Source organism: Magallana gigas, chromosome 4 (assembly GCF_963853765.1).
Source record: "Magallana gigas chromosome 4, xbMagGiga1.1, whole genome shotgun sequence".
Classification (NCBI taxonomy): Eukaryota; Metazoa; Mollusca; class Bivalvia; order Ostreida; family Ostreidae; genus Magallana; species Magallana gigas.
Window position 1 is genome coordinate 30,099,185 of NC_088856.1, and position 24,660 is coordinate 30,123,844.

General features: G+C 33.8%; 3 protein-coding genes across 3 annotated transcripts in view; 1 reads left to right on the forward strand and 2 right to left on the reverse strand.

The window, feature by feature from the left end:
* LOC105339616 (ubiquitin-like modifier-activating enzyme 1) overlaps window positions 1-24,660 on the reverse strand; it is a 127,190-nt gene that overhangs the window by 91,108 nt on the left and 11,422 nt on the right. The window lies entirely within an intron of this gene.
* On the forward strand, window positions 5,032-13,926 carry LOC136274644 (E3 ubiquitin-protein ligase TRIM71-like). The gene is made up of 2 exons (XM_066081994.1): window positions 5,032-5,173; window positions 12,107-13,926. Exon 2 carries the CDS (start codon window positions 12,118-12,120, stop codon window positions 13,774-13,776), a length of 1,659 nt encoding a protein of 552 aa, XP_065938066.1. The 5' UTR covers window positions 5,032-5,173; window positions 12,107-12,117; the 3' UTR covers window positions 13,777-13,926.
* Window positions 18,542-22,671, reverse strand: LOC136274645 (ubiquitin-like modifier-activating enzyme 1). The gene is made up of 9 exons (XM_066081995.1): window positions 22,525-22,671; window positions 21,990-22,064; window positions 21,672-21,861; window positions 20,853-21,034; window positions 20,381-20,467; window positions 19,843-19,947; window positions 19,661-19,744; window positions 19,363-19,463; window positions 18,542-18,977 (listed from the first exon to the last, which is right to left on the reverse strand). Exons 3-9 carry the CDS (start codon window positions 21,838-21,840, stop codon window positions 18,836-18,838), a joined length of 870 nt encoding a protein of 289 aa, XP_065938067.1. The 5' UTR covers window positions 21,841-21,861; window positions 21,990-22,064; window positions 22,525-22,671; the 3' UTR covers window positions 18,542-18,835.

Sequence of the window (24,660 nt, forward strand, 5' to 3'; positions counted from 1 at the left end):
GTCACGTCTATACAACTTTGCACAGCAGGCCGTTGCGTTACCGCAAATATGTGCAACTTTCTGTCACACAACACACCCACACGCTAATAAAACTTTGCAAAACTCGCTCACCAATCATTCTTATATTTTCATATCCTCGTATCACTGCCTCAGTGATTACACATTTTATCTTTAGTTAACTTGAGCCGAAGTCTTGCAATATTTTCTGATCAAAATTTGTTGATTGTCTGTCCTTGGCGTCCATGTTGTAAACTCTTCAACTTTTTCTCAAATTCAGTGGATCAATTCAACTCAAAAACATTTTTGGATGAAGGGGACCAACTTTTTTTAAAGAAGGGTTACTTTCTCTAAACAACCACATGACTAGAAAAGTTTAAATTTGTGTGGAAGCATCATCAGGTATAGTTTGTTTAAATTATGATCCACGGAGGTAGATGGGATGAACTTTTACATAGAAATAGAGAAAATCTCGAAAACTAATTTGGCCAGAAAGATTATGGAAATCAGATATTACACTAAACCAAAGTTGGAAGAGATAGACACCTAATATACCCGGTAATGTATTTTTGTATGAAATGAACACATTTTTTAGTCTTGCCGTTTGGATGGCTGGTTTTCATTTATAACTTTCAAGTGGTAGAACGATAAAGTGACGTTTTATACGAATTACCAAATCGTAAACGAAATGAACAGGATTTAAAGTGAGTGAAACTGGTCAACCGAACAATTAAAACACAAAAAACACAAACATTCCAATGGGTCTCACTCTGTCCAAAATGGCCGTTCTTTATAATTTATGTTGTTTGGTGTTTTTTTATTTGACACTGAATACCTATTTCAATCCCAAAAAAAAAATGTTCCATCAATAGGAAGCACTTGTTTTGAATTGCGTCGCAAATAATTGATTTAAATCAATTTTGTTTCATTTTATATGTGCAGTTGGGAACGAGACATATCTGTTACGTAATGTTAAAAAAAATCATACCAATTTTTATGATTTAGAAATTATTCTATTTTTCTGGATGAACACTTTTCTGTTTTGTTAAGAATAGATTAAAGTAAACAAATCATGAACAACGGGGTTGTAAACTCGGGCCTTAGTGGGAGGGGGTAGAATTTTTACATTTGAATAAATAGAGAAAAAAATTTAAAATCTTATTCTCAAAACGTGACGCAACAAAAGAAGCTCAATGTTTAACTGGAGAATATGTTACAAAAAATTGAAAACCTTTGAAAATCAAGATACACTGTACTAAGCTGCTTAGATATTTTGTATTTGATAGTCAACAGACGATACTGCGTTGGCTTTCTTTTTCTCTGGGGAGCGACGTGGCACTTTGGTCTCTTGTTTAAATTTCACATGCTTTGTATTCACATGTATGTGTCTGTTATAAAAGGATAAAAAAACCCACCAAAGATCCGACATAAGAATAAACAAAAGAACCCATCCACCTACCTTCCAAATAAAAAGTAAAACACACCAAACCAAACCAAAACAAAAACAAAACAAAAATAAACAAGCCGGTTTTAATAAACAAACGCTCATTGCATATATATAAAGCTTCAAAATGAAGCCACATTTCGCTTTAATTTGCTGGTACTGGTCTTGTTGGTCACTTTTGGGTATTTCAGAGATAAAAGGACAAATAACAGTCAAACCGAAAAAAGAATTTCATAACAAATAAGATCCAATTATTCTTCTTCATATTGATAAAAGTAAAGAAATCATTACTTTAGTCTATGCATTTTACATTGTAAATTTACAACATCCTCTATATGCAGCGCCTTTATCTGTAGAAACACAAAGGTTAAATTTGAAGTAAGTAGTGCACTTAGTATACGATTTTGCCTACGAGCCTACCATACAACGCTTTTGCAAAGATCAGATATTTTTTTACACTATATTATGGTACATGTAGCATTCTTCTGCCTCTTGTTTGCAAGTCAATTTTTCTATCGAGTATGTTGACATGCAAGTTCATTACGTTGACGTGAAAGAAAGTGCCAACATGCAACATAACTATGTTGACAAGCAAGAAAACTTTAATCCTCTGGCAACCACAAAACTCCAAATTTCTGGGGGAAAAGGGAATCGGAATTCCCTAGTAATATTCACATCCACACATTATATCCTAAATACCTAACAAAGTTTCACGAAATTCCTTGCAGCGGTTACAGAGGATTTGCGCATAAAATCTATTTATACTATAGTCAATAGATGGCCAAAATTCTAAGTTTAAAAGAACCAAACTTCCAATTACAAATTAGGAAATCAGGCTTTCCTAGTTATATGCATTTCTACGCAATATGTACTAAATACCTACAGAGTTCTACGAAATTCCATACAGCGGTTTAAGACTAATTTTGCTTACAAAAAACAGGACTAACTGACTGACGCACTGTCGGACAAACTGACTGACTGACGGACGAGTCAAATCAGTATGTCCCTCGAAACTTCGTTGAGTGGGTTTTAAAAACATTTAAAGATTGAGAAATACTAAACGCCCACGTGAGTCTTTAAAGTGTAGAGTGAAAATACGTGATTCAAAATACCACAAACTAGGAGGTTGAAGTGCAGACAGGGGTTCTACATTTCATAGGTTTTGTAAAAATCAAAATCAAAAACTGTTTCAATTGTTATATAAAAAGTTTTTTATACACTTGTCGAGCTATCTATATACAGTTTGTTGAATTGAGAAACATTGACCGACGTATTAATTATATGCAAACTTCCTTCATAGGAGGAATGCGTAAACATTAATTGAATTATACGTTATTTCGTTAATGTATAATACTTCCTCTTGAAATTTTGTATATAGATTACATAAATTGTAATTATGACTGCTTGGTATTTTCGTTTGTTGGTGTTTTGTACGTTGTATAGTATTATTTCAAACTTCCAAAAACACGAAACGCGGGGTGATTCGAAAGAGCCAAAAATGACTGTAACTTAAAATTGATGACTTTGGATTCTAATTCTAGTATTAGTGTTGAGAAATATTCAATAAGTTAAATTCCTTGTGTCTTGATCGTCATTAACATTCTGTAATACCTGAATAGAAAACGTTCGGTCGGAATTAATCCCGACAGCTAGGGAATGTCCGTTTGCAAGTGTACATTGTATGTCCCGATTTTCATGTCACTCATACACATTTTGCTCTAGTGGAAGGTCGTGTATTGTGGATAAACTGAGAAGTTCATTTGCTATGTATTGGAACCATTTCTACTGCACACAATTCAAAATTTAATCAAATTCAGCTGATATCTTTGTCAGCGGTTTGTAAACCTCTATTGCTATTATTGTTATTCATGAAAATTCTTATAAAAATTAGTACAGTACAGTAAAGAACGACATAGCACAGCCACCACAGCATAGTATATGTGAATGCTTCAAGTTGTATAAAAAATATTGTATGTCACCCCTGCAAATGTTATTGTTATTTAAATTTAGACCACTTGGTTTTATTTGACCCTTTTAGTTTCGCCGCAGTAAAAATCGTGCCTCGTGTTTATTGATTCTACAAATACAGGCTCCTGACATTACATATTTTTCTCATAGTAAAAAATTATACCACATCCTAAATACTAGGTAAGCAGTATATTCTTTATATTACGAGAAAAATATGTAACGCCAGGTGCCTGTGTCTGCAGAGCATAAAAGAAAGCATCCAGGAACGTAACGTTGTTTTTTATAGTGGTGATGGGGGGGGGGGTTATTTGAAATTTTGACAAGCAAAAAAATAAATAAATTATAAACATACCTTTTCCAGAAAATCTTCAAAATCTTAATCTGTGTTGGGGGGAAAGGGGTAGGGAAGAGCTATAACTACCAAATCGCATAAGATAATTTCGTTAATTTCCCTTTAATTTGCAATATTGGGGCTCCTTAAGCCTTCCAAACTGAATTTTCTGTATGTAAATTTTAAAATTAATTTCAAAATATTCTCCCCCCCCCCCATACTGTACGTGCCTGATATTTAGTTGACAGTTTGATGCACAAAAATGTATTTGCTGCCAAGATTTCTTTCCTTTATTTAAAAATCTCGTTTCTATTTTGCATGTCATCTTGTATTATATCAGTCCTTTAAAAGGAACGTGAAACATTTAAATAAAACTTGTCATTGAGATTCATTTAAGCTAGCTTTTTATACTACGTGAATTCTCTCTAAACGCTGCCGTATGCGGATACAATGTACTATTCGAGTTCAATACTAGTATTTATATGATACAGTTATATTATTTTATCTTAAACTGTGATAATTTAATATATCTAGATGATTGAATTATGATCTAAATATCCTAACAAGTCCGTCTGCGAAATGTGATGTCTATGTGTGTTTGGTTAATTTTTTTTTTGGGGGGGGGGTGGGGGGGGGGCGGGGCTAAGGGATGTGAGGATTGCAGAGGGAGCGTTTTTCCCTTCCTTTTGACGAGCAATGCATTGTCCTCTGGATTCTATGTATGTCCATTAATAAGAAAGAAAGAAGAAAAATATTAATACTAAAGACTAGGGATCAACTACTTGCCAAACCAAGCCCTTGACCTGTTACAAACTTATTCAGTTTTTATGTCTGGGACACATTTGATGCATGACCCTCTAACTCAAATATAAGTACAAAAGTAAACAACACTTAGTAAACATTTCTCGATACCTGCTTGAAGCAAATTGGTATCGATATACGCCCAAACGGGATAGCACGAACTTATTTAGCTTTGAGTACATCTCCAATCATGAATAAGAACTGTATTAGATTTTGGAAAAGAGTGGTTTCGTGTTATTCATATTCAGTTGACGAACTAAAAAATATTTAATAAATATTTTTAATACCAACAGTTTATATAGCATTGATAAAAACATAACCAGCGTAAGAGGTATACTTTTTTGTACAATTATAGCGAATTATAGCGAATTAAGCAGATGAGGAAGTTCCCGAACTAAAAAATTCAACCGCTTAAATACTAATTTTATTTGTGTCTTATTCTGTACATAGTCTATAGATTTTTAATACACTGTTTACCCCGTGAAACTTGAACCAGACTACGTCGATAGCGATGAACGGGAAGTATCTCTTGTATTTTTTTTCCCACTTTGATCAGGTGGTCACATTCAGAGCAGGAATTTGGGGGCACGCCTACCAGATAGTTAGAAATTGTGAAAATTCTTCTAAAAAAGGTTTGTATTTTCCTAATCTTTATAAGTGCACATTCACTTAGTTAAAACTAACATTAAGTTGATAGATATGGCTATTAAAACATACAATTCTAATCTATTATAATGAATCATTCTATATTATGAATAAAGTTTATTAAGCTACTTTGACTTCTGTCACGGGACACTGAGCAGAGTGGACGCGTTTTCACTCCTGTCTGTCATTTTGACTTTATTTTCTTGCTTTGATGCAAATTTGTGCTTCCAAAGTTCATCTGGGTGATTGTCTAGGATAATTTACCCCTTGGAAGTTTTTGATTTTGTTCGACTTCGTATATTTCATGTGATTTATTGGAGGATTTTCTAAATCGCACTGAAGAGTGAGTACATACTCAGTACTGTTTACCAGTCACCTATTGTGTATATATTGAATCGCACCTGTAAATAACTGTAAATACCACTCATTTTGACTTCCTTTTCTGTCACTGCAAAATGGCACAATTAATCAAGCCTATCTACATAAAGGATAGTGAATTGTACAAAGAAGAGAACGAACGTATTTCTAATTTCGATCTTCTTGAGGCGGTCAGTCATTGTGTTAGCGCTGATGCTATCAAATGCATCCAGCTCGATCGAAATCTTTGGCGAATTTATTTCACTGATAAACAAAGAAGAGATTCTATTCTATGTGAGGGCTTTGACTTTAAAAACCACCACATCTCTGTATATGACTCGAACCCCTACTCCGCTGGCCTAGAACATCCCAGTGACGAATCGCTCAAAGTTACGATATGCGGGGTTCCCCTCTCAGTTGATGACTCCGCCATCCTTGAGATGCTGTCAAAGTTAGGAGCACATCCAAAAAGTGAGCTCAAATATGAAAAAATCAGAAACCCTGCAAACAATAAAATGCAAGCGTTTTGAATGGCAATCGTTTTATATATATCGAGCCACTTACATCAAAACCTCTACCAAGCTTCAGCTACTGTGCTGGGCTTAAATGCAAGATCCTGCATCGCGGGCAAAATTCTGACAAACCTACTATCTTATGTACAAAATGCTGGAAAAATGACCACTACACCCGTAATTGTCAAAATGAGCAAAGTTGCGCAGCCTGCAAAAAACCCGGACACGAACCCGGCTCAAGCTTTTGCGCAAAATTTGTTGCAGATCCAAAAAATGTTGCTACCGTCCAAGGCGCAAAACATGTGCTATCGAATTTCTATTCATGCGATCTTAAGATCTTTGGAGAAAACTTCAAATCTGCAGAGCAGGCCTACCAGCTAACCAAAGCTATTCGTACAGGCAACCTTGTGGCAGCAGACAAAATTCGAGATGCCAAGTCAGCTTTGGAGTGCAAGCTTATCGGCAACACCGTTACTAACACCCCACAGTGGAGGGATGAAGCTGATGATGTCATGGAGAAAATGTTATGTGCAAAGATTGATCAGTTAAAGGAAATGAATGATCTTTTAGCTTCCTCCAGGCCCCATACCATCTTCGCCCACTCCGTATACGATCTCTACTGGGGCACCGGCTTGGACTCCGAAAAAACCGCACATACTGCTCCAGATGCATGGCCCGGTCAGAACAAGTTCGGCAAGCTGTTACAGCGTCTTGCGGACAAACGACGAACGAAGCCGCGTTCCGTCTCCATGTCCAGAGCGGTAAAAACCAGGCAGCAAGGCATCGATAAGTACACGTGTTATATCTGTCTCTACTTACTCTATTAACCGGACACAACAATGACTTCTGTTAAATTTATTTCTTTGAACTGTCGTGGACTTAATGATTATAAAAAAAGAGTAATTTTATACAATTGGGTTAATGATATTAATTGTGATGTCGTATTTTTACAAGAGACACATTTTATATCTGAAAAAGAATATATTTTTAATTCAGGCTGGAAAGGTACATCTTTTCATAGTTTTTCTACTTCTTCACACAGTAAAGGTGTCTCAATTCTGATAAGTAGCAAATTTCACTTTACATTACTAAACCAGCATAAGTCTGCAGATGGCAGAATTATACTGTTGAATATAGAACATGATAGTAAAATTAATACACTTGTCAATATTTATGCACCTAATTCTGAGAACGATCGGGTTGATTTTTTTAAAAAGGTTTCAAAATGGATTTCAAAGTATTCTATTAATAATGAAAATGCAATTCTTGTAGGAGATTTCAACTGTTCTCTGTTAAAAGATAAAGATAAGAGTTTAAATAGTTTTAAAAATTTAAAAAAACATTTCGATTTTGTCGATCTTTGGGCAAAAATTAAACCAGAAAAAAATGGTTTCACTTGGTGTGATGGTAGCGACACCGCAAAAAACAGAATAGACTATATTTTTTTAACGCACCTTTTTTGCTATAAACCGGAAAATATATACTTACGTAGGCCGCCGTCCGTCTCAAATGTAAGAATGAGCGACCATATTGCTTTAATTTTTAAATGCGAAATTTCCTCCAATAGCAGGGGGAAGGGATATTGGAAGCTAAATACGTCTGTCCTTTTTGATATACAGTATTGTAAAATTATCAACGATTTTTTATTGAATTTACCAGATGATATTAAGCTAGAGATGAATCCAAAAACTAAATGGGAATTGATCAAACTTAAAGTTAAAAATTTAAGCATTAGTTATTGTAAAGAAAAAAGCAAAAATATGAAACGGAAAATACAATTTATCGAGAGTGAATTAGAGCAAATAGAACATCATCATCATTTAAATATTAATATGATACGGAAAAAAGAATTAGAGAATGAATTAGACGCATTATATGAAATTAAATCAAAAGGAGCACAAAGAAGGTCAAGGGCAAAATGGATTGACGAGGGAGAAAAAAATTCATCCTACTTCTTAAGACTTGAAAATAAGCATCAATCAAAAAATGTTATAAATAAAGTTAGCAATGCAGGATCGACCTTTGTAAAGACTAACGATATTTTATATGAACTATGTAAGTTCTATGAAAATCTTTATTCCTCAAAAGATATACCGCTAAATGAAATTGAATCATATCTTGCCCAAATTAATACATCCGCTGTGTTGTCAGAAAATGATAACAAATACTGTGAAAATTTCTCAACATTACAAGAATGCGCAGAAGCTGTAAATGGAATGAAAAATAATAAGTCACCTGGAATAGACGGTTTACCTGTTGAATTTTATAAGATGTTTTGGAAAAATATCCGGAATTTTCTATATGAAGCTACATCCCAAATTTATATCGAAGAAGAATTAACTTCTACACAAAAATGTTCAGTTCTTTCACTTATACATAAAAAGGGGGAATTAGATAAGTTAGAAAATTACAGACCAATAAGTCTCACTAATTGTGACTATAAAACAATTGCTTTTATATTTGCCAGAAGATTACAAAAATTAATCGATAGGTTAATAAGTAAAAATCAATCGGGTTATATAAAAGGAAGATATATTGGCAATAATGCTATGCTTATTCTGGATATTTTCGAGTATTGCGAAAATACAAATAAAGAAGGAATTTTCTTATTTGCTGACTTCCAAAAAGCGTTCGATTCAGTTGAATGGAACTTTTTAATAAAATCACTAGAAAAATTCAATTTTGGGAATAACTTTATTAAATGGATAAAAATTTTGTATACCAATCCAAATTTCTGTATCAAAAATAATGGTTGGATTTCTAAAAAATGTAAAATGCACAGAGGAATACGACAAGGATGTCCCGTATCAGCAATACTATTTTTATTTGTAATGGAAATTCTAAATGAAAAAATTAATAGCTCAAATTCAATTCGAGGCTTTAGGTTAGAAAATATGGAAAAAGAAATAAAATGTATTCAACATGCCGATGATAGCACCTTTCCTTTAAGAGACATAACCTCTCTAGAAAAAGCAATCCAAATCCTAGAAAATTTTGGAAATGTTTCAGGAACAAAATTAAATCTATCAAAAACTGAATGTATAGTATTAAGGAGGATACAACCATAAAAAATATCAAAATAAACATAAATACAGTAAAATGTCTAGGTATTTACATAGGACATAATAAAATAGAGTGTAATGAAAAAACTGGCTATGTAAGCTGAGAGAGTTCGAAAAAATATTGGACTCATGGCGAACAAGAAAGCTAACTCTCTTCGGAAAATGTCAGATAATTAATTCTTTAATTATTTCTAAGCTTCTTTATGTCGCAACAATACTTGAAAACCCTGATCAAACTATATTTAAACAAGTAAACAAAATTATTTTCTCGTTTCTATGGGGGAAAAGAGAAAGAATAAAACGTAAAACTCTAATAAGACATATATCAGATGGAGGGATTGGTATCACCGATTTTGAAACTAAGGTCAAAGCTTTAAAAGCATCATGGGTTTCAAAACTTATTCATTCTAACAATGATTTAAATCAACTCTTGAACGCTTGTATAGAAAGATATAATTTAGATATTTCTTATCTATTAAACACTAATATTACAAACGCACAAGACCTAAATATCAAATACCTCCCACATTTTTATAAGGAAGTAATATGCGCTTTTAATGAATGTAAAAACACTGATCGAGAGAATATCCAGTTTCAGAATATATGGTTCAATAGAAATATAACGTATAAAGGAAAAACAGTCTTTTTTCCAAATTGGATTAAAAGCGGTTTTAAGTACGTGAATGATTTATTCAATTCAAATGGATTCAAACCAATAAACGAAATCAAAGAGAGTCTGATATCTACAAACAATTACCTATGTGAATATATAACTCTAAAAAGTGCCCTTAAGAAATATGCCGCTAAAATTAACTTACAGAATATAACACATAATAGAAGTACAAAGTTGTTTTTCAATTTTCATGGATATTTCGAACATGTCGAAGGAAAAAAATCTAAATTTTTTTACCACATCTTATTACAAAAAAATTCAAAAGAGCCAAGAATGGAAAATTTTTGGTCCAAACTTTTTTGTATTGATGACCGTCAAATGTGGGGTAATATTTACCAAGAAAAAGTGAAAAAGATATTTGATAAAAATGTATCAGAATTTAATTACAAATTAATACACAATATTTTATCTTGTAACAAATGTGTAAGTAAATGGAAAGAAAATTTTGACAAAAACTGTCTGAACTGTAATGTAGAAGAAGACATTAAACATCTAATTTTTGATTGTTGTATATCTAACCCAATTTGGAAGAAAGTATCTGATATCTTAAATATAAATGTTACATGGAAAGTTATTGTTATTGGTTTTCCTGCATATTGCAACAAAACACGTTTGTCGTTAATAATGTTGTATCTTTTGTAGCTTATAAAATGTACAAATATAAAATGAAATGTAGAGTTTTGAACGACATTGTAACATATAATGGTTTATTATGTTTTTTGAAAAGTGCACTGACACAGTTTTATATGACAGTTAAATCAACAAAAAGCATTATGTTTAATTTTGATATTCTTAATAGATTGAATGAAAAATTGTAATTATATTTCAAATTATGTTTGTCTAAAGGTGACCTGGCCTTTAGATTATTAAACTGGTAGGGGGAGTCTCTGGACACTTATACTGATTTCCCCTACACATATCTACAAGAAAAATACTTTGCTGTTACATGTACTAGCTATATCTATGTACAAATCGAAATATTATGCTTATAGTTGAAAATTTACTTGTAAATGAATGCTATTGTGAAAAATGTAACTCTAAAGGTGACCAGACCTTTAGATTATAAAACTGGTAGGGGGATTTTCTGGACACTAATACTGTTATCCCCCCTACGCATCTAACAGAGAAATATACTGTTACATAAACCTGCTAATTACTTATGTACAAATCTAAATATATGTTTGATATCTATATATTTTTCATGTAACAACCTGGTTATTTTTTTTCCTTCTATCTTTGCTGTATTAATGACATACTTAGCATGAAACATTTCATGTGCGGAAATTTACTTGTAAATGAATATTTTCCTCCTTTTTTTCGTGCAAAATTGTAATACAAAAAAATTTCAAAATGTATGTTGTACTAAGCCTCTGCGCAGGCCAACTACCTTCTGTTTTGTTACATAAATATGATTGAATAAATGTGTGGAAAAAAAAAAAAAAAGCTACTTTCGTTTTGAATCTTATGTTCTTTATATCTAACTCAAGAAAATACATGTATCTAGATAAACAAACTTAACGATATCAGCTTGAGTTATTTAGAAATGATTTCTAAATTATTGAAAACTATCCCATGATTTGTATCAATGTCCGACTGAAAAATAATTATAAAAGGGGGGGGGGGCAGTTTAGTAGTCTATGTGGGGTTTATTTAAGAAATTTAAAGTCAAATAATGTTACATACAAAATCAATTCTTCGCTGTCTAACTATGTATAAGGATTAAGAAAACTGCGACGTTTTTTCTCTTAAGGCTCCCAGAGTCAATGCTAAAGGATCTCCTTTCTCCAGCGTCACAAACGTTTGTGGGTTCTGTGTTGTACTTTAAGAACCAGTAGATCCTAATAAATCTATTGAAGACGAACACAAGTTTCTTTTGAATCGAATTAAATGAACAAGTTGTAAATGTACATCAAATGGCTCTTTCTCCTAGCTCTCTTTCCCCTGGCTCTTTTTTCACATTCTCTCTCTCTCTCTCTCTCTCCCTCTCTCTCTCTCTCTCTCTCTCTCTCTCTCCTTATATAATCTGCCCAGAGACCTCACGATGTTAGGGCATTAGGGAAGCAGGCTCCGGTACTGAGGCCTGCTACACCATTAGGGCATCAGGCTCCAGTATTAGGGCCTGCTACACCACTAGGGCACCTGTTAGGGCAGCAAGCACCAGTATCAGGACTAGATTATAAACCAAAGTATTAAACAGTAGTTATTTATAAAACAGGAATACATAAAACAAAAATGCTACAAAACAGTAATAACCTTTTATTTTTATCAGTGATTTGAACATAAAAAAAATTATTTTAATTTCTTATTTATTTATAGATTGAACAACCATGGATCCCCTTTCTAGTGCCCAGGATATACCCCGATGTGACCTTTGTGAGACCCCCAATGTACACAGCTACTGTGACTTTTGCCATGTCAACCTCTGTAAGCCCTGTGTAGTAGATCACATCTCAGATGGATATGACAAACATAAAATAGTTCCTTTCCACGAACGAAGATCAAACCTCATTTATCCAAAATGTGAAACACATCCACAAAAAAATTGTGAATTTCAGTGTGAGGATTGCGGAAACATTTTTGTTTGTTCTTCCTGTACTGCATCTAAGCAGCACAAAGGACATAACTTTGTAGAAGTTACGGAAGTTTACAAGACAAAGAAAGAAGTTATTAAAAAGGACACAAAAGACTTCGAGAATCATATTTCCCCTAAGTATGAAGAAATTGCACTCGACTTGGAAAATCAGCTTGCCAACCTGGATGGAGGATATGAGAAACTTACAACAACAATGTCCAAACAAGGAGAGCAGTGGCACAGAGAAATCGACATCGTTATCAACAAAATGAAAACTGAACTCAGCGAGATAAAAGAGAAACACAGAGACATTTTACAGAAACACTTGAATGAAATCAAACAGATACAGTTTCTCATAAAAGAAACATTAAAGACCATAAGGAAAATCGAGAAATCCACTGAAGTATCTTCAACCATTGAATACAGCTCTAAGATCAGAGAGTTCAGCAAGCTTCCACCCAAGGTTCAGGTATCACTGCCAACATTCATTCCAAAACCAATAGACCATGAAGAGCTGCATAGTTTGTTTGGACAGATCACCCCGTTATCTACTGCTACAGAAGAAAATGTTTTGTCACTAAACCAACCCAAAACTTCAGTCAGAGAACTACTGGATGAACCAAAGCTTGTTGTCGCAATACAGACTGGGCATGAACATCTACGCAGTGTTAACTGTCTGAATGAGGACAGGATTTGGACGAGTGGAGAGACCAATGATATCAAATGCTTCAACATTAAAGGTTCACTCGTACGGACATTTAAAATAAAATCAGAGGAAAAGCCTAATGATGTAGCTGTAAACAGTGATGGTAATCTACTGTACTGTGATGGGACAGATGGGACAGTGAACATAGTAAAGAATGGACAGACAGAAGAGTTGATCACATTACCCAAATGGACGCCTGGTAACCTGTGTGTCACCTCTACAGGTGATCTCCTGGTTACCATGTTCAGTGATGATGAAACTCAATCCAAAGTTGTCCGTTACTCGGGATCTACAGAGAAACAAACCATTCAATTTGATGATGAAGGTAAACCTCTGTACTCAGGGAATAATAATACTAAATACATCACTGAGAACAGAAACCATGACATCTGTGTAGCTGACTATGGGGCTGGTGCAGTAGTGGTGGTTAATCAGGAAGGGGAACTCAGATGGAGATACACCGGTCATCCCTCAGTTACAAAGAACGAACCATTTCAACCCTGGGGTATCACAACAGACAGTCAAAGTCGCGTACTAACAGCAGACACTGAGAACCATTGTATCCATATACTGGATCAGAATGGACAGTTTCTCCATTACATTGATAACTGTGATCTGGAGAATCCTTTTGGTTTATGTGTGGACAATAATGACAATCTGTTTGTGTGCGAGTTTAACAATGTAAAGAAAATCAAATACATAAAGTAGACATCATCAATTATAAAAATGTGATGAAAATCAAACAAAAGTGGCCTTTTTCTGACATGTATATTGAATTTCATTGTTGGCATTTTCTATGAAATAGATTTAAACTTTGCTTTCCTTTATATACTGATGGATTCATCAATTCTATTCTGTCATTATATTATTAAGGTCTTCCGTTTCCAACGGAAGACCTTATTGTTTTCGTTCGGTTTCTTTTTCCCTATTATTATTATTTTTTTTCTTTTTTTTTCCAACCAATTTTGTGTACGCGATTTCTCTGAATCTACCCGACCGATTTACATGAAACTTTCAGGTCTGATAGATAATAATCTGAACCTTATTGGAAATTTTTTTTAATGATGACGTCACTTCCGGTTTTGAGTTATTTACAATTTAACGATTTTCAGAGGGTCGGCTTGTCCAGGGGTAAACTCCTAAACGATTTAAGATATTGAGTTCAAAATTTCAGGGATTGTAGACAAAAGGTTGTAGATCTGACATGTGGTATATATATTTTCCTGTGACCAAAAGCGCCGAAGCTCGCCCGAGCTCGAAAATTACAGTTAAAAAAGCGTCGTGATTTTTCGTGGTTTTCTTTCAATATCTCTTTCCTCGATAGTATTTTGTTATAACATGTAGAACAAAAAATCTTTATAAAGTCAAGAGCTTTGATGTGACATCAAGAAAAAGGGGCTGACCCTTCAAATAAGGGGCTGAGGGGGCTCTAAAGTCTTTAAATGATAACTTGTTACCGTGAAATATTTTGTGATACGTTATAGAAGCAATTATGTTCATTCTAACGTTATCCACCTACACATGGCAATTATTTACTCCTATGTTACGTAATTAGGGATTTTAAGGGGCCAAAAGACCAAAACTTTCATGCTAAATATCTCAAAATGGAGGAACATTTTGAAAAGCAATATTGAACAAAAGATGCTCAAAATATTAAGCTTAACAATAATTAACCATTATTTCTTTGTTATGCGGTCCCTAAAAGGAGTTACAGGGTCGGCCCCTAAAACGACCCTCTCAAAATATCTCGAGAACGGTACAAAATTTGTAAACACATGTTGAACAAAATGTGTTTGAATTGATTAGAGCTTTCATTTAAAATCATGAAAAAGGGGCTGGCCCTTCAAATAAGGGGCTGAGGGGGTTTAAAGTCTTTTAATGATAACTTTTTACTGTGAAATATTTTGTGATACGTTATAGAAGCAATTATGTTCATTCTAACGTTATCCACATATACATGGTAATCATTTCCTCCTATGTTACGTAATTAGGGATTCTAAGGGGCCAGAAGTCCAAAACTTTGATGCTCAATATCTCAAAATGGAGGAACATTTTGAAAAGCAATATTGAACAAAAGATGCTCAAAATACTGAGCTTAACAATAATTAACCATTATTTCTTTGTTATGTGGTCCTTTAAGGGAGTTAAGGATCGGCTTCTAAAACGACCCTCTCAAGATATCTCAAGAATGGTACAAAATTTGTAATTACTTATTGAACAAAAAATGTTTTAATTGATTAGAGTTTTTATTTGAAATCTTGAAACAGAGGCTGGCCCTTTAAATAAGGGGCTGAGGGGGCCTAAAGTCTTTTAATGATAACTTTTTACTGAGAGATATTTTGTGAAAGGTTATAGAAGCAAATATGTTTATCCCACAGTTATAATATATCCAAGCAATGTAATGATTTTTTCATGTGTTACGTAATTAAGGGTTTTTAGGGACCAAAATTCCAAAATTTTGGACACCCATATCTCAGAAAGGAAAAATATTTTGAAATGCAGTACAGAAGAATAGTTGTTCAGAACGATGTTCTTAACAATATGTAACCTTTAAAATATCGTTAAAGGGCCCCTTTAAGGAGAAATGGGATCGGCCCCTAAAACCTCCTTTCTCATATATCTCCAAAACGGTAACGAATTTTTGAACATTTGTTGACAAAATGTGTTTAGATTTAAATGTCCTTTCATTTAATATCAAGAAAAAGGGGCTGGTCCCTTAAATTAGCGGATCAAAGGGCTCTAAAATCGTTTATCTGTAGCCCTTTCAAGAGAGCCATTTTGTGAAAGGTTATTAAAGATAGATTAGGTATGAAACGTTATTATATACGTTATAATATAACAATTTTCTCTTGTGTTACCCAATTAGGGTTTTTGAGGGACCAGAGGTAAAGAAGTTTAATCTTTTTTATCTTAATTGGAAGAAATGCTAGTATTTAATAAAGCAATGTAAGAGAACTTATAAAAAGCGGTACAAAAAAGCATTAGTACTTCACTCTTTTTTACCATATCATGTTTTGTTGTCGAAATTCAAAGTCGATGATGTCATATTTCCTTCTAAAAAATCGGACGGAAGACCTCCTCGTTGCTCGCAACGAGATCGTGTCTAGTTAATTTTATTTTCAAAAAAAAAAAATATCTCTAATCTAATTCCATTATTTAAAGTAAGTAGCATTTGAGCATTGTTTGCATGTTATATACAGCTGTTGTACCTTATCAAATAAATTGACAAGTGTCATGATCATCAGTGTCATGTCAATTACCAAGATAGAAGTAGATTTCGCATGTTGCTCAGTCCTATACAAACAATATACTGGTATTACATGTACATACATATGTATATATATGTAAAAGTTACATATTATCATAATATATTAATTATTTATATATTTTAAATGAAACATAAGGGCTTAGTTTGACAGGGACCATTTATAAATATTAAGAGCACATTTTTGAAACATATATAACTGTTTTTAACAGTTGTTAAAAGTACAAGAAAAACATTGCTTTGTATGTTTCGAGCAGAGGTTATGTAATTTGGGGCACTTGTTTTATTGTGTCAACTGGTCATAGGAAAATGCTTTGCTGTACTTCAACTCTTGTATGTATATATACATGTATTATTGTATTCTCATTTAATATTGCAGTAGGTACCATTATGATAATGAAATCATTTTTTAAAATCAGTTTTAAAAAGTGGGTATCATAATAAACTCATTCGAAAAAAAAAAAGAAATGTTCAACCTGATTAAAATCAGATCCTCGATCCGCTCCTTGTTTTTTTTATTGTCGCTACACGAGGAGCGGATCAAGGATCCGATTTTAATCAGATTGTAGAAATGTTCCGATCAATCATATTACAAATTCTGCATTATAATTTAACCGTCTCTCTGAAAGTTTACTTTTGACCCCCCCCCCCCCAAGAAAAGCCCAAAAAAACCAAGAGGCCCATATGCGACATCGCGGACTTGAACAATATTTCTTGTTTCATCCTATTTCGAAATGCTTAAATATGAATAATATTGTTAGACTGTCTTATATTGCAAGACTTGACAACATTTTAAACAAAACTTTAAAAAGAAGCTTATTATGTGGGGAGAGGGGGTGGGGGGGGGGCATCATACCCTAAAATCAAAGATGGATGAACTGAGCAATTTTATCATAGGCCTCAATCATATTACAAATTCTGCATTATAATTTAACCGTCTCTCTGAAAGTTTACTTTTGACCCCCCCCCCCCAAGAAAAGCCCAAAAAAACCAAGAGGCCCATATGCGACATCGCGGACTTGAACAATATTTCTTGTTTCATCCTATTTCGAAATGCTTAAATATGAATAATATTGTTAGACTGTCTTATATTGCAAGACTTGACAACATTTTAAACAAAACTTTAAAAAGAAGCTTATTATGTGGGGAGAGGGGGTGGGGGGGGCATCATACCCTAAAATCAAAGATGGATGAACTGAGCAATTTTATCATAGGCCTCAACATTGTAAAGATAACAAAATTGTAAACTGAACTATAAATGATTATAAAAAGTGAAATAAGGTCACTGTGACTTTAACATGAGGATATGAAGATCCGTATACATAGTAATACAACAAAACATAGCAGTGTATTTCTTGAGAAATATTGGTCCGGGGGTCTCAATTTTAACAATCTAGAATCTACACTATCTTAGGATGTATGCATAATAATCTCACAAATTGTAGCATTGTAGTTCTTGAGAAGAATTTTGAACACCTTCCCTGTTTTTTCATAATGAATGTTGAACCCTCTTCAGGCTGCAGTATTGGTCCAGAGTCATGATTATGAAGCATTGAAGTTCTTGAGAACATCAACATATTTATTTCTATGTTTAACTTTGAACCCCTCTTCTGGGGGTCACTATTTTAATTATTTTAACAATCTACGCTATCTTAGGATGCTTGCACAGTAATTAGAAAAATAATAGCATTGTAGTTCTGGAGAAGAAGATTTTTAAGCATCATCTGGGGTCAAGTTTTTTTTTTAACAATTTATGAACTTCACTATATATACAAGATTTGGTGTAACTATTGGTACTCAAGATGATTTTTTAAGACAAACCCCTTATGTTCACTGTTTTGTAATCATCTCCCTTTTAAAAAAATGTTCATACTTTATTTCAACAATTTATAATTCCCTTCCCATAAAGATGCTTTGTACTAAGTTTGGTTAAATTTGGCCCAGTGGTTCTAAAGAAGACGTCAAAAATGTGAAAAGTTTACAGATGGATGGACGGATAACAGGTGATCGGAAATTCTCATTTGAACTTCAAGTTAAGGTCAGCTAAAAACCCCAATCCACCTTCTTAATGGTAAGATTCACAGTCCAAATTAGAATACTTGTTAAAAACGAAGTCATTCAAGAAAATAAACAACAACTTGTTAAACTTTTATGATTCTATTCATTTTTTTTTTAAGTTTCGTAAAGACAGAATAAATCATTATGCACACTACCAAACCTGTCTGTGTACAGCGAATACTATAGTTAGACAATCAAATTATTGTTTGCTTTGTTTTCCTTTACACAAGTCCACAAGTTAATATTACATCATTGAGAAATACAAATATACAACAGTCAAAAAGAAGAAAAATCTTTGTAATTATGTTCATTGCACTTCACTGACTGTGCATCAGTCATCCGTTTGTCCGACTGTTTGTTGATAAGTCTCTCAATATGAGAATGTCTAGTGTCTGGTCACCACTCGTGGGGATACCTATTGCGGTCTCTAGGGCAGTGTTTACATTACGACTGTGGTAGATTGTATTTAACGTACGGAACTTCTACATCCTCTCCCTCCGTATCGTTACAGCACAGCTCCAGCACTAAAGCTTTTACATGACTAGGAATCTTCTTCTTGGAGACTCTTTTCACTACTTCTGATAATCTGCAATTCAATACATCATTTTGATAAGAAAAAGAATGCATAGAAATGTTCATAAATGAAGTAAAAAGAAAGTCGATTTTTCTACCATTGCTTGAGATATTATTGCATGTCAATTGATTCTTCTGACACAAGCCGAGAACTGTAGTATAATGAATTGAATGCTTGTTAAAATAGTTCATTTTACTAAACAAAATTTCTTAAAACTAGTCATGATACAAGAATACCCCCATCTACTCTGAGCTATAAAGATCCAGTTTCACCGAAATCTCTACGAGTTCATTATTTTTGTCTTGAGAATATTTTTGTCTAGTTGACATTCTGCCATGAATGCTTTTACTCTTCCAAGACCTGAATAATTCAGAACACAAAAACATGATTAACTTACGGTAGTCCCAATCGCTCCTGTCGTTTGGCGGGGGGCATGAAGAATGAATACAACATGGACACGCCCTGTGATAACATGGTGATCTCCAGCTTGTATTCTTTCTACAAGGGTATATAGACATCATGATTATCAAGGTGACATCAAAGTGTCTGACCCAGAGTCACAGAGTCCAATGCTATCTATTGACGGCTAACAAAATGTTTAAAGAACACTCATTTCAGGATATATGGAATCAATTCCAGCTTTGACAGACAATTATGGGACCATACATTTATCTAATAATAACAGACTAGTTTACCTGGAAATAATCTAAAAATTCCCGTAGCGTCATCTCTCCTTGAACTTCAAATCGGTCCCATAATGTGAAGTAAGTGTCATAATACTAAAATAATAAAGTACAAACATATACATACACATGTATTTGAGAAAGAGCACACAGAGGCATATCACAGTTTTTAAAGTTCTGATTGAATTCATTACCTTGTTCTTGGGTGCTGCTATTGGTTCTGAGAAAGCAAAGAAGGGCAAGGCCAGATTTACAAATCCATTCTTGTAGCTTTCTAATTTATTATGTCCTTGTACAAGCTGTAAAAGAGAACTTAAATATCATACATCGAAAGACAAGTTTTACAACAAATGAATGCCGAAATATTTTTGATCAGGTGTTGATCCAGGATTTTTTCCAAGGGTGAGGGTGGATCTACTCCCCCCCCCATTGAAAGAAAATTTTACTGAATATAATTTTCATATTCAACAAAATGCTCAAAAGTTAAAGCCCCCCTTTTTATTATACAAGGGATGGGGGATCCAATGTTTATTTTTTATATTTAGTCTCCCTCCAGATCTGATCATGATCCTTGGAACGTATAGTTTTCCCTTGGAAAAGGACACAAACCTTTCCCTAGCTAACGTAGCTCAAACAAAATCAAAATGAACATGTACATGCACAATTTATGCCATAAAACATAACCTGCACTCAAAGCACAAGTGGCTATGATCCCTTCACGACCAGACATACCTTGATGAGTTCTACAGCCACTAGGCCTGTGATGAGTGCTGTGGTGGTAGCAATGGCTGGGATGATCTTTCCAGCAATCAACTTACTCTGAAACATTGAATGAAAAACAAATTAGTTTTCTTTAAATTTTGTTTTCGAAATTAGGCTGTTGTACATATCATTCTTGTCAATGATCATTTGATAAACAGCACATATCTTTCTTTAGTAAGTGGTATATAAAAATCTTAAGATCGGTCCAACCCCAAAATCCACATGCAACAAGACCCAATCAAAACAGCCTAATGATATGTACAAGTCTATAGACTTAATACATTTGTCACATACAGTTGGATTCTTACATATGCTTCAGACATTTCATAAATGTCAAGTATCTAAAGAACTGACTAACATGTACACTTTGCATTAAATGTGTGTATATATACATATGAATCAACCATATCTACTTTTAATTCATTAATTCCCCTCAGTATACCTTGTGTCGATCTGCTGGTGGAATGTCATAGTTCTCGGCTCTCAAATTGGAAGCAGCCACGATAAAGTCCATGTGGAAGTTAGTATCATCATCTTTCTCAAACTCAATAGGAACTAATTTCATGGCCTTTACTTTCTCCACAGGGGGTAAGTCCTTTTGTAGATTTTCCCCAGCATCAACATCTGCATTTTGAAAAATAATTATACAATTTCTCCAAGCCTCTTTAAAATTCTTGAAAAAATATCCCTTCTGTACTAAGCAAATGTGAAAAATTTGACCATGAACTAGATGAATGATCTTAAATTCGACCATTTATCTTTGACCTTGATGTTCAATTTAAGACCTGTTTTTTTTATCAAAAGCATGCAAAGAGGAGATTTAAAAAAATACATCCTTTTCTTACATCTCTGGGGGCATAAATGTGAAAAGATGTTGTCCATTATGTACAGTAAAACACAGTTATAACGAAGCACCAGGGACGGGCAATTTTGCTTCGTTATAAGCGTAATTCGACATATCCGTCAAGTTAACAACATGTTATATAGTCGCGGGGAGTGAAAATCACTTCGCTGTAAGTCTCAATTCATTATAAGTGTGTTCGCTATAACTGTGTTTTACTGTATTTGGGTTAAAATGACTGAAATAGATCTATTTCATCATAGAAACAATAGATCAAATCATTTTAAGCAATATCTTTTTTCTTTAAATTCCCAAAATACAGGCATGTTCGTGTAAACGTGGGGAAAAAATATAAAAAAAAAAAATCCTTTATCTATCACAAGGAGTTTGCAACACACACAACAGATTTTGTCAACAAACCTAGGTTTCCTTGGTTTCTTTCCATTTCAGCATCAGTCACTTCAATCTTTATCCCTGACCTAGGTTTAAACTCGGGCACTTTGACCTTTGACACCATATCACAGATAGCCTTTGGATCCCGAACTTGTTTGATGCCATACATTTGAGCCCTGAGATTAGCTACAGACATAACATAGTCGAAATGGGTGGTCTGCAATAAGAGGACAAAATAAGACAAAGATTATTTCCTGCAGAGAATCGAATTGCAGGGTAAACATTACTGACAATTCAATTAAGATACAAAATAATAGTTAGAGGAAGATCACAGACTGAACTTACATTATTTACATCAAACTCCAGTGGATGCGGACATCTTTTTGGACCAGACCAAAATGGAGCTCCGGAACTTGTGACCTGATAAAAAAAATCAACCAAACACAAGTTATTCTACCTTTCTATTATCTATGACAAAACTCTTAACACTATTCTAATATGTTTGTAGAGGATTTGATAATAAATAAAATAACCATACATTATGTACTATACTTCATTTGTTATTTTTAGCTCTTAAAATTCACACAAAGCTTTCCTGTTATTAACAACAAGGTTACACAAACGCTCTCTAATGCCATTTCCACATGACATATATTATTTCCATTTCCTTAAGATGACAATTTCAGGAACTTTTCTGCCCCCCTCCCATTCTTCAATTATACTAATTTTTCCTAAGTTTTATTATGAAGGATTGTTATGCAATTTGGTTTCCATCAGATTATAAGCTGACAATGGATTTTCATAAGTGTACATGTACATGCATAAACACAATTCAATAAAAAGAAATAGCTGTGTATAAATCACTATCAACAACACAGACCTGATCAGGAGGGAAGTTGAACAGAAGCTGACGAATGTTGTTATTATAGTTCTCCTGGAACAGATTCCTGGCAAAAGCCACGCAGTCCTGGAAACTGGTTGGTCTCTCGTCAACGATGGCCTTCTTAATTCCATGTAGTGTCTCCACCTACATGTACACAAGGCAAACCAAATGTTAATTACACAAAAAAATACTACTATATTTGATATTTATTATAACATGGAGAAATTTCATTATGAATAGGGCGATTGATACCCTTTATGGAAGAAAAAAGGGCACAAATTCTTCAATGTATCCCCATTTTCTGTTGGAAGAAACTGAGATTATTTGCATATTCATGCAACATTGGCTTGTGCACATGAAGATAATTTGAATGTTCAATGGACGAAAATCACAAATGCCCCTGGTTTTGACTTACTGGCTGTGTGCCTGGGAGTTTGGCAGTTCTCTCCAGGAATTTAGGATCTGTGGCATATTGAAGGGCGCCCTCTACTGGCTGGATGAACAGTCCCTCAAACTGGTCTCTGGCCCACTGCAAAAACACAAATTATACCATATTAAAGGGATAATATATTTAAGAGTTTAACTAATAGGGCAGCAATTAAGCCTTATTCTATGGAAATTTTTGAAAAAAGTATAGATTGGCCAAAGAACAAGTGCACTTAAGCTATAGAGAATGGGCCCTTTTTCAGTGCCGTTTATATGTAGAAAATGTCAACAAATTGCTTTTTTGTCGTAATAGTTAAGCACTCATGGATACTTCTGATTTATATGCACGCTTAATTTTACCAAAATTAGCATACAATTTAAAAAATTGAGGATTTTTAAATGCCTATTAATAATATAAATCCGGAAAAATCGAACCGAACCTACTTGAATTGTGTCTATTTAAATCAGAGGGAGGAGACATTTAAATCAACATTGCTCTGTTGGTGGGTGGATCGATTGGCGCGTTTGCTGTATTATACTTTATGTGTTATTTTACGTCTGAAAAAAAATCGAATGAAGCTTTGAAGTTGCATATTTCCATAGTGAAAAACAAACATTCCTGACCTAAAAGATGATGGAAAGCGATCTAAAACGTGTCAATGTTTTACAGTGAGCACATTTGACAAACGTTTACCTGGATAGAAACCACGTGATTGTTTGAAATAATTTATTCCATGCGTGAGTTCAAAAATGGGTCACGCAGGTAAAAGCTTTCGCTTGCTATAGGAAAAACCTTGAAATTTTCATACGTTTTTCATTTTTTAGGTACCAGCCCAACCGAGTACAAACTTCTTTTTTTCACAGGAGTTTTCTAAATGTATAATGCGTATTTTGTCTTTTCCACACGTTTGTACTCAGTTAGGCTGACATTAAACAAAGGCTTTAAAATGAATGCCTGTCCTCGATTTACTATACAAAATCAAGAATGTCTGCTGACCCCTTCTATGTTTTAAAGCTTCGTGCTTTTTATAAACAATAAATTCAGCGCTAAAACTTGTTAATTCTTATGGAATAGATATCAATAGATAATGTTAGGGGAAAAAATATGCTTAATTTGATTCATCATTTTTTCACTTTTTACCGGGGCCCATAAGTGCACTCGTCCTTTGGTATATTGGTGTATGTTATCCTGATGTGGTTCCCAACTTGAGTGACATCATCATTGCGAGTACTGTATGTACACTGCATTGAAAATATGTAATTACTGTTATTGTGAATTGACTCACAGAATTAATTGAAAGACCTTGTTTGAATAGCATTGCATTAGCAGCGCAACAATTTGTAGATTTTTGCATGTTTAGAAGGTTTTGATCTTTCACAACTTCATGCTTCAAAATATCAAATTTGTACATGCATTGTGGTAAATACACACATGAACATTCACTCTTTTAAAAAAAAAAATTATTACAAAAATAATGTAGTTTCAATGACATTGAGGAGCTTCATCAAGTTACAAAATAAAAAATAACCTTTTTAGTCTCATTTTCTCATAATTTTAGCACAACAAATTTTTTTTCTTCTAAAAAATCTAATATTTATAGGTTTTTCGTTTTATCAAGTTCTCTCAACCTTGAACTTAGCACTCTACACACAATCCTTAAACTTCCAACAGAAACTTGACAGGTCTGGGGATCTCTACAGGAATTC

Bases quoted from the DNA above. Each gene is read 5' to 3' on its own strand.
- LOC136274644 (XM_066081994.1), top strand. From the start codon at position 12,118: ATGGATCCCCTTTCTAGTGCCCAGGATATACCCCGATGTGACCTTTGT.
- LOC136274645 (XM_066081995.1), bottom strand. From the start codon at position 21,840: ATGTCTGTAGCTAATCTCAGGGCTCAAATGTATGGCATCAAACAAGTT. The intron at 21,035-21,671 runs GTTTGTTGACAA...TTCAAAATGCAG, and splicing joins AAGAAACCAAGGAAACCTAG to ATGTTGATGCTGGGGAAAAT. The intron at 19,948-20,380 runs GTATGTCTGGTC...TCTCTTTTACAG, and splicing joins TGGCTGTAGAACTCATCAAG to CTTGTACAAGGACATAATAA.